The sequence below is a fragment of the Nesoenas mayeri genome, assembly GCF_963082525.1.
Source record: "Nesoenas mayeri genome assembly, chromosome: 3".
Classification (NCBI taxonomy): domain Eukaryota; kingdom Metazoa; phylum Chordata; class Aves; order Columbiformes; family Columbidae; genus Nesoenas; species Nesoenas mayeri.
Window position 1 is genome coordinate 76,375,444 of NC_137544.1, and position 10,426 is coordinate 76,385,869.

Sequence of the window (10,426 nt, forward strand, 5' to 3'; positions counted from 1 at the left end):
CCTATGTACATCACCATGTATAATGACAATAAGAGCCTCATTTTACAGTAACTGAAACAGTTCATGAGTTCCAAAAAAGGAGAGGAGGAAAAGAAAGCTTGGCGTATGCTGAAAGGAGTTATTCTAAAGTTTTTTCCTTGTAGAACAAGAACTTACAAAGCTTGTTTCTTTTTCCTCTGCTTTCCCCAAAGTTATCAAGTTACTTCTAATCAGTCACATACTCAAAGCAAAGCATCACCTTTTACCTTTGGATTAATTTCATCTCAGCTAGCTCCATGGTACAGCAACCTATCAAAAGCCTGCTCAAAAAGAAAATAATAATAATAATAAAAACACTAGAATATGGAAAGAAAAAAATAACACTGTACACAGGGCAATAACCAGTTCCACAGGAGATGCCTGCCTCCTTGTGGCTCAATGAACTGTAAATTATATTTCTCCAATTCATTCCATTACACCCAGTAAATCTGGTGAGCTAAGAAAGTAACAAGCTTCTAGCTCAAGGTGGTTTTGGGGCTTAGTTTCTGTTTGGTTGGTTAGGTTGCTTTTTTTGGGGGGTGGGGGGCAGGGGTGAAAAAGAAACATGATCATAATTTTACGAAGCACTGGCAAAAGTTATCCATCTCTCTTTACTGAAAAATTGCTTTTAGCCTCCTCCTCTAAACAGCAAAGACAGTGTGGGAGGGGACAGAGGTCCAACTTAAAAACCACCAACCTTCTTTACATGGCAACAAAAGCAAAGATCTGTCAGCACTCTGGCACCTACATCTAGAAGGTTCCAAACCTCAGCTCATCTGAAGCTTAACCCAGCAAGACTCTCTTGATGCCTTTGCTTTCAAAGGTAAATCCCGTTTCTGCCCACAAGTCTCCTTCAGGGTATGCCTAGGAGGATTGCACTCTCAGCAGGGATGAAGCATCTGGTGCTTTCAACAAGATGCAGACATTCTTCTGTCCTGCCTCAAAGGCTCAATTACACAGGGCTACTTTAAGGCCTAAAAGAGCAAGTTCTTTAGAAAACAGCTGAGGTTTTTGGCTAGGTTGTTGGGTTTATTTTTCCCCCAATCCAGTCACTCTATTGTGCAAGAACTTAGTGGTTAAAGAAATCAAAACTTGTGTGACAAATACAAAAAATCAAATTCACACCAGTCTTAGGAAGGGATCACATCATCAGGGTGACTTTGGTGTGGGATGGTATGAGTAGCTTTCTAACCATCTTACAGAGGCTGCTCCGTTTATGCACGTTCGAGGCATAGAGGTTAGGAAATTCATCCACAAAAAGAAGGGAAGTGCCAGTCTCCACTCCAAAGGCTTTTTAATATAAAATACATTAACTGAACACAAAAGTAGCCCACATTTTTCACTAGAGAGAATGAAAAAATAAAATAATTAAGAAAAAAGACATTGCCCCCTCCAAGCACATCTTGAATGAAAGGCTTCAACTCTACCCTATCCTTCTTTTAGACAAAACAAAAACAAACAAACAAAAAATTAAAAAACTGACACACCCTAAAGCCTGGACATGGAAGATGTAATTTTTTTCTACTACAGTTTTTATGCCTAGGTCCAGGATGAGCAGCTTTGCACTTCTCAATATTTTCTCCTTTTATTATTTACACAGCTACCAATGAGACAGCTTCTACATTATGTGCTTTAGCCCCATTCCTGCCTGCTCAACTCCTACCAGGCCAGAGCACGGCACACCCGGCTATGGATTCTACCACTGTTGCCAGGGGCCAAAAACTTGAGCAAAGCTGCACCTTACACTGCAATATCTAAAGAGCTCCATAGATCCCATTAGAAAGGTTGCAAATGGAGAATCAAAATAAGTAAATGCTTACATTAGCTCTACCACTACTCCAACAAATAAAGGAGAAAAAAAAAAATAATAATAATAATAAAAAAATCACTCTTTCCTCTTACTCAGGTGCAATCCTGGCAAAGGGCAAGCACATTCAACTCCACTAAAGAGAAAGGGAATTGGTGGTGTTCATCACATCACTGGACTGGCTGCTGTACCACACAAGTCCAGTATGTCTGGATAACACACTAGGTCTGTGTATGGAACAAAAAAAAAAAATCATCCTTACAGAAAAAAACATTGTTTATACAACCAGGTCTGTAATTAACATGCAAATTACTTACTAAAACAAATTAAGAACTATCCCCTCCCAGTTTTTGTAATTTTATAGACTGAACATGGCAGAGACTTCAATTTATTAAAAGTCAAGTTCTTCTGTAAGCAACTCTGCTTCCATTACATGGAAATAGTGGGCAAGTAATAAGGACTACATGAAGTCATACGCACACAAAAATTTACTACAGTAGGTTTTCTGCTTGTACATTTAAGACAGTTCGTGTTTTTGTTTTACACCAGGGTCTGACACTAAGTTAATAAGCCTTTTATTGAGATTCAGAAGCTATTACATTACACGCATCTTGCTCTACTTGCATTTGCTAACCTATGCTGAGGCCTAGGATTAAATTTTACGCTTCACTGACAGAAAATAGAACCCTAAATCACCAATCCACACATAATTGTTAATTTCCCCACTTGTTTCTTGTGGTCACAATACCTATGTTCTTCCTTACCACAGACTTACTTTAAACTTTCATATTTTTAAACCTAGCACTGAGCTTCAACTCAGGCCTATGAAATGCCTCATTTTCTTTTAATTATCCTTACTACACTCTCCCTATTACCGAGACTAGTAAAGGTTTACTAAATTTTGTACAGAATGATAACAAACTATACTATCAAAGCAAGTATCGTGGTCACAGACCTCTTGAAACACTAATAAAACCTCCTACTAATATGAATAATAAACAGCAGAAGGTTCTAGTAGATTAAGTACCAGACTCATACTCAGAAAAACTCATATCTTTCCTATTTTATTCTCACCTAGTCTTCTTGATGACCTTGGGTAAATCACTATCCTCACACTGCAGTTTCCCCAGCACTAAAAATTAATCGAACTGAGTTGCAAATCTGTCTGGAAACCCCAAATGAAACACACTATAAGAATTAAAAATATATTTCCCTGTCTACAGATATATTTGCCTGCATAGCTTTTCTTTATCCCATTACACATCAGCAACAGTGTAAGATTGCTTTTACTTTCTAAATACACTCTAGTGGTTCTTCAAGAAAGGCTTTACACTACTGCCTTACTTTTTATCACATGCTTGATCTATTTCTGCTACCTATCTACTTTGAAGGATGAAGAGCTTGTATTTAGCAATACACAGTTAACACTTACTTTAATACATTACATCAAAAGCTGCTGTTCAATACATTCCTAAGCTACAAGGGGAAAATAAAACAGGACATATCAGGACAGAGAGCAAATTATCATTGAGAAGCAACTCATTCTCTAGACTCTTGTTCACCCAAGTAATCTTCTAAATAATCATGCAAGTATTTGCTTCCACAACCTGCCATGGGAACCAGTCATCAGCAGATTTTTACTGAAAATACATGCATTAATGAACCAAACTGCATCAAAGCAATACAAAAAGATTCCTCTTCTTACACAGCACTAGACTCAATAAACACTTCTTTTCATTTAACAGGAGACTGACATTTATTAGCAAAGAACACTGTCTAACTGTGGAGCACTTTGCTCACTTGCTTTCTTCCCATTTCTGGGTTGGTTTGTTTGGGGTTTTTTGAAAAATTATGCCATTATGAGATGCCTTTTCACCTTTCCTATTCCAAAATATAAGGCTTAAACAAGAGTTCCTAAAAGCTCTTGGCTTTACTAGTCTTTGGGGGTGGGGTAAAGTCCACTAAAAAAAAAAAAGCACTTATTCATAAGTAATTTTTCTAAACAGAGTTTGCAGATAAAGTTGCCATTTCCAGCATCATGCCATAAAAACCTGCTTTGATCGACAAAAAACTTGAACTATGACATACTTAACTTCCAGCTGTTTTCCTGATCAATGAATTACTACAACACACTGAAAAATGGACTGTATATGTTGATCAGCAGAATAAAGAAAAAATATTCCTGTACTGTCAATAGACAACTTCTTGAGCCTTACTAACGGAGCCGATTGAAAAAAAAAAAAAGAAGACAGACCTTCCACACCACAGACGTGGAACGTGACAAATCCAGCTATTTCCCGAAATATTGCAAAACCGATCATAAAAGGGCATCTTGCAGGCGTAGCGAGAGGAAGTCACCGTGCATCCCAGAGAGAAAACGCATTTGCATCTCGGATCCCCGCGCACTCCCGAGGAGGGCACACGAGCCCGGGCGACTCCGGTGCCGGCGGGGGAAGGACGGGGCAGCCGCTCTGTGCCGGGAGCGGAGCCCAGGCGGGGCCCCCCCGCCCCGGGGCGCAGCCCCGGCCCACCCGCCACCCGCCCTACTCTTCCCTCCCACACCAACTTCCCCCGGCCCGGGACGTGGCCGGCCGCAGTTGGGCAGGGAGCGACGTGACGAGGCTGAAACCGGTCTGAAGTCCACAAAGAAGCCATCTGCCTCCGGGAAACGGGCTAGTGGGGAAAGAAGAAGCCCGGGGGAGCTTCACCCCGCCTGCAAACGAGCACCTCCCCGCCGCCGCCGCCTCGAGGACCGGGCAGCGCCGCCCCGAGCCGCCCCGCCGCCGGGACACGGAGCGGGCGCACCTTCACCGCCTGCCCCGCGCGGTCTCCGGGCTGGCTTCTTACCTTCCTCCCGCCGCCGCCGCCGGCCAGCGCGGCGCTGCCGCCCGAGTACATGTAGTAGGCGATGCCCAGCACCCAGAGGAAGGCGAAGCAGAGCAGCAGCCGAGACCTGCGCCGCATCCTCCCTCCCGCGCCGCCGCCAGGCCACCAGGAAACGGCCAGCAGCAGCAGCAGCCTCCGCTCCTGCCGCCGCCGCCGCGCAGGGTCAGGGGGCAGAGGGCGAACGCCCGCCCCCCGACCAATCCCGCGCCGCCCGGCCCCACGGGGGGCGGAGCGGGGCGGAGCGGGGCGACCAGCGTCGCCATGGCTGCAGCACGCCGGGCCGCCGCCCCCTCCTGCCCGGGCCGAGGGCTGCGCGCCCCCCGCGGCGGCGGGACGGCCCGACCTCGCCCGCCCGCCCGTCCCTCCCTCCCGCGCCCGGTGCCCCGGCCCCGCGCGGCCCTGCCGACCGCCGCCGCGCTCCCCAGCGCCTGCCTGAGGGGCGCGCGCTGCCGCCGCCCGATGAGGCGGTTGCCGCGCCTCGTGGCCAACGGCCGGGCCGTGACGGGCAACCGCGGGGCCGCCCCGGCTGCGCCTGCCGAAGGGCGGGCGGGACAGCAGCCGGCCCGCGCCCGGAGCGGCGGCCAGAGGGTGCCGCGGGCCCGTGGGGTTTCGGAGCTGCTCGGGCGCCCGGCCCGCCGCCTCCACCCCCCTCCTGCCTCCGGCCGAAAGTGTCTGTGACCGCACCTCTGTGGGCTGGGGCATGGGCAGCGCCGGGAGCGGCACTTCTGACGTGAGGGGTGATCCCGGCTGCGGCTGCACTCCGTTCAGCGCACTCTCCATACTGCAGCACTGGTGGGTTGAGCACGCCTCAGCCCATGTTGGCTCGTTATATAGGGATCCTAGGTGCACAGGAGCTCCAAGCTGGCCACCAGAAGTCGTTTCTGTGTCTCCCTGGTGTTGCCACTGAACAGCAGGGAACAGAGGTATGCTTTGTGAAGGTGGTGTCCTTGCGGTCACTTGGCGCAGGCGGTGAGGCTGGTCTTCATTAAACCTCAAAGGTGAGAAAGCAAAGTCATGCTGGATGATGTCCAGTGTTCTCTGGGTGACAGGTATCCACATCTCATTTGATAAGTCTCTGCCTTACATTATTTAAGAGATTCTTCTGTGGCCTTGTGGGAGACATCAAGGTCTCGACAACCCCACTATCCCACTGAGGTCACACATCTGCTCCTCTCACCCTTCTGAGCTCACTGCATTACTCGGACAGCAGTGCCCAGTCTGGAAGCACGGTTGCCCCCACACAGGCCTAAGGGGACCTCCAGAGGACTCTTCCCAGGTTGACCCAAGTGGGCTTCTACTCTTAGAGGCTGATCTGTTGATATGAGGTCATGGCCTGGTAAAATTACCTTTCTTTCTGCTTCCCCAGTTCCACCGTTAAACACCCCAGGACAGACACTACACTGCTGCTAGCCCTCAGTGTGGTTCACTGACTCGTGCGTGCACAGTTCATGCTGTCCTTTTTCCACACCACTGACTTTCCTCTTGTCCAACATTTGCTGCTCTCTCATTCCACTCTGAGATATCAAAAAATGTGAGCACAAAACTGAGACACATTCCCTAGCAATTAAAAAGCACCTTTATTTCAGAGCTACGGTATCCACTCAAAGCAGAACGTTCCTGGGTTTTAAAGGTTTTCTCTGTCATCTCACCGTTGTTGTTTGTTTTTTTTTTTTTTAATATGCTGGTTTACTGCTGCCCATTCTGGCTGCACTGCATGTTTTTGTGCTCCTTCTGTCTATACCTATGTCAGACCTCTGCCAGTCCAGCCACACTGGTGGCTACAGAGCCTCTGTAGAAGACTGCTCACCAAGCTGTGCCAGGCTGTGGCAGGGGTCTGGCAGAAATTCTGTTGCATGAGCAGGAAAAGAGCCAGCCGCTGAAAGAAGTGGCATCAAAAGCTCACCTGCTCACCAGCACAGTGACTCCGCTGACAGTCTTGTCAAGAAGTTGATTCATGTCAGCCTTGGCACTGCCTGGGCAGAAGTTGTCTGGCATGCAAAGATTTCAGTGAACAACTGCATACCTTCCCAGCTGCCAGAGCCCTGATGGAGAGACAGGACGGGTGAAAAGACAAAGGAAGAAACCCCAAATAAGCATTTGTATAGGGAGTGTAAAATAGAGATCTCTTCACATAATATGACTCCTTCAGTAAGCTCAGCATTATGATTCTTGATTTTGGAGGGAGCTGGAGAGAGACACCCAAATTGTGCAGATTACAAGTTTTGGAATCAAATAACTGGCATCTATTAAGTGAGATACACTGGAGAGCACAGGCTGCCAGGAGAAACACAGATGTTCTGGATGAGAGTTTTTGATTTGTCCAAAGTGTGTTTGATGCAAGTGAGAGCAGTTCCTGCAAAAGCACTGATTGTGCCTGTGTCTAAAAAGAGACACACACACCACCTCAGAGGCTAAAGTTTAATTAGCAATATTTTCCGTGTAATTCAGAGTGGTCTCAGCAGCCCAAGATTGTGAACATTGTGATAAACTCCTGCCACTTAAGCTCTACCCTCAGCTAGAAGGGGGATGAAGGAGAAGCTTCCCTGCTGCTGGGGGATACCTTCGCAGGGCAGATCTGCCAATGGAGAGCGTGTTGTATGTGATGTGCTTCCCCACAGAAAACATCACATACTTGGCATGTATAAAGTGCCCCGTTCTGGAGCCATAATCCCATTTGACCTTGCAAAATCTCTAGGCCACTTACTCTTAAACACCTTGCAAAGCCTATAGAATCTTTTCTTGCCTTTTTCATAGTCTAAAGTATCTTGAGACAGTCTTCAAAGTTCTCCCTGAAGCCCCAGGTATTTTCACTGATTTGAGCAATGTGCTTAGATAGATTTTTTCCTTTCCAGCAAAATTAGCCGGCCATGCATGTACAGAAATCCTTCTGTAGCTGCACATTTCACAAGCTTACTGAAATAATCCACTGCACATGCTCAAACACAGTTTCCAAAGGTTTATAACTCAGTCAAATCAAAACTAATTTCTTCTCGAACAAGCAAATACATGTCTACTTCAAGGAAGGCTGCTTCCATGTCAGAGTTCATTTTTCAGCCTTCTTCTGATAAAGATACAGAAATGCGTAAAAAATGCTGTAAGAAACTATTTAGCTTGAGAAACACTTTTTTTTTTTTTTTTTTTTTCTTTTCACTCCCCTGATATTCTGAACTGGCTGAATCAGTTTTGTTCAAATCTTTCCAAAAGATTCACATTTGGACAAAGTCCCAATCCGGCAGATTTCATCCTGAATCATTTATATTTCATAGACCACAGAAAACACAGAGGTTTGGAATGGAAAATGTTACATCGCTTTAACTCGAGGAAAAGCTGCCTGTTCTATTACAATGTATTTGCGTGCACATACCTCTTTGCCTCAAAAGTCCTAATGCGTTTAGTCAGTGAAGCAAAACCGAAAATAAACCACTTCAATTAAAGCGAAGAATTCAAGAGAAATGCAAGATATTTTTAGATGCTTTTTTCCAGTGCATTTCAAAAGCAAATATTAGCATTTTTTAAGAGCAGCATTACTAGAATGATTCACAGAATATAAATGCTTCTGTACCAAACACAGCCCTTTAAACAAAAGAGAGATCAAGCATGTAAGAGTACAAATAGGAGTGAAATTTGCAGAAGGAATCATCAAAACTTTGCCTTTGATCTCTAATGCAGACACCTAGATTTGATGGGCCAAATTCTGGTCTAGTTAGCTAGGGTGTAAACCAGAGGGAATTTCACCAAATTTATTTGAGAGCAGGTATAAAACCAGACACAACTCTGACGACAGTCTAATTCAAAGTGTTAGTGTTCATCTTCTTGTAACTAAAGAGTACAAAAGTTGCTTTATCCTTTTCTGGAGTTAAATGACCTAGTCAGTGGTGAATGAATCTTCCAACTGTGCAAATGGAAAGTAGTCCTCACCTTTAGGAATAAGTGAGTCAATCCCTTACTCATGCAAGCAACCTTATCCTTGCAAAGAGAGGAAGAAGGATTTTCAGATCAGGTCTAAACCACATAAAATAGTTTTTAAAATCTTAAAAAGGCCAGAAGTCCAATCAAGATGCCTGAACCCTTTTGACACACGGAAGCTAGTATGTTGCTAATCCAGTTCAGATTACATTCTTTCAAAACTATGCAGTTATGCCAGAAAGTATATCATTCCTTCTCTCTCATGAGAGAGATTACTCATTAGCCTAATGCAAGATGGTTTGTAACGTAGAAATCACGTATTAATGTGAAATTTTAAATACATCTGTAGAAGACATAGGTTTGTTAATGCTTTGAGAGCTTGAGCTGAGTACTCAGCCCGAGCTGAGTTCGTATTTGTAGTGCAAGAATTGTGTTTGTAATGAAAGATCCTGATCCTACAAACGTTTATGCAAATGTTTAACTTCATTCAGTGTGTATTCCCATTGGAGTCAGTCAGACGACTCAGATGTTTAAAATTATACGCTCATGGCTGAGTACTTGCAGGATTAAAGGTTAAGTGCAGCTAGCAGGTCTGAAAATCTATGTGGGTGTTTTGCAATTCCTCACTGCACAGTGGTAACAATGAGAAACAGACTACCTCCTCAGCTAAAGACTTGGGAGTCAACATGTCCTTTCCCATCTGTTTAGATGCCAAGAACTATGTTTGTTTAATTTTTTAGCAGACTTTCTGATGCTACCCAGAGTAGGCAGACATGCTGGCAATAGCATTTGAAAGTGGCTCACTTCCAGAAAATCTTGTTACCCTCCAAGAGTATTTTTTGAGCTGTTAAAACCCTAAGTCACAAATATTGTATCATGAACATTTTACCTTGAAAATAGTGTGTCACCCTGCCTGACTTGTACAGAGTTTGCCATGCAAGGTCTGAATCCCTTCAGGCCTTTTAGAACTTGAACTCTCTTGTCCTAGACTTTAATATCAAGAAGATAGTATCTTCACTTTAAAAGCATAAAGCAATGGCTATTTCCTCTGATAGCAGTTCTTTATGCTATTTCCCCATTAGAGATCGATCAACACATTACATCATGCAATACAGATATTGTAAACGCTGCATTTTCTCACAAAGATTTGCAGTATCAGCTTCAGCCCTTGTGCTTCCAAGTCAAATGATCCAAATCTGGAAGCCTTTCCTCTCTATTAAATAAAGTTTAAGGCTCAACATTCCTTGGAGTTGCTCAGTTCTGCAAAGAGAGGAAACAGATTCTTTTCCTATGGGTGGTGAAGACAAAGAAAGAACAACTCAGCCTTTGGTTGGCCTCCCGCTAAAGATGGCAGAAGCCAGTACAAACTGCAGTCCCATTGCCAACTATTCTTCCCAAGCTGAGTCACTTAGTGTGTTGGACTGAACTTCAGCAGCACAAAACAAACCTCTTGTGGCATTCTGTAGGCTGGTGATCAGATTTCAAAATGTGATACGGCTCAGAAGCATCTCTTATAGGAGAGTGATGATAGATGAAAGAGAGAATCGGCTGTGGAGAGAGAATTGCTGAAACAATGACCTCACCTTTGATTGAGGTAATTTGATCTCCGTTCATTGCATTTATCTGAATTCTGAGGGTCGTGCTGGATTCTTCATAGCTGGCAGAAGTGGTAAAGACTGATGATCTATGGTCTGAGACAGGGCAGGAAATTCCATGCTTTCCTCTCAAGCAAGACTATGTTGCAGTGGTGTGCAACTGTAGTACTGTAAGTCATCTGAGGCTAGGGTTAAACACTGTGTGCTAATGCAT

At 44.8% G+C, this 10,426-nt stretch overlaps 1 protein-coding gene across 1 annotated transcript in view; it reads right to left on the reverse strand.

Annotated features, from left to right (window-relative positions):
* Window positions 1–4,963, reverse strand: part of GALNT2 (polypeptide N-acetylgalactosaminyltransferase 2) — a 93,274-nt gene extending 88,311 nt beyond the window's left edge. The window contains exon 1 of the mRNA XM_080342213.1: window positions 4,673–4,963. Within this exon, the coding sequence (XP_080198339.1) occupies window positions 4,673–4,789 (117 nt within the window). The 5' untranslated portion in view covers window positions 4,790–4,963. The remainder of the gene's footprint in view (window positions 1–4,672) is intronic.
* Between the last annotated feature and the right edge of the window lie 5,463 nt (window positions 4,964–10,426).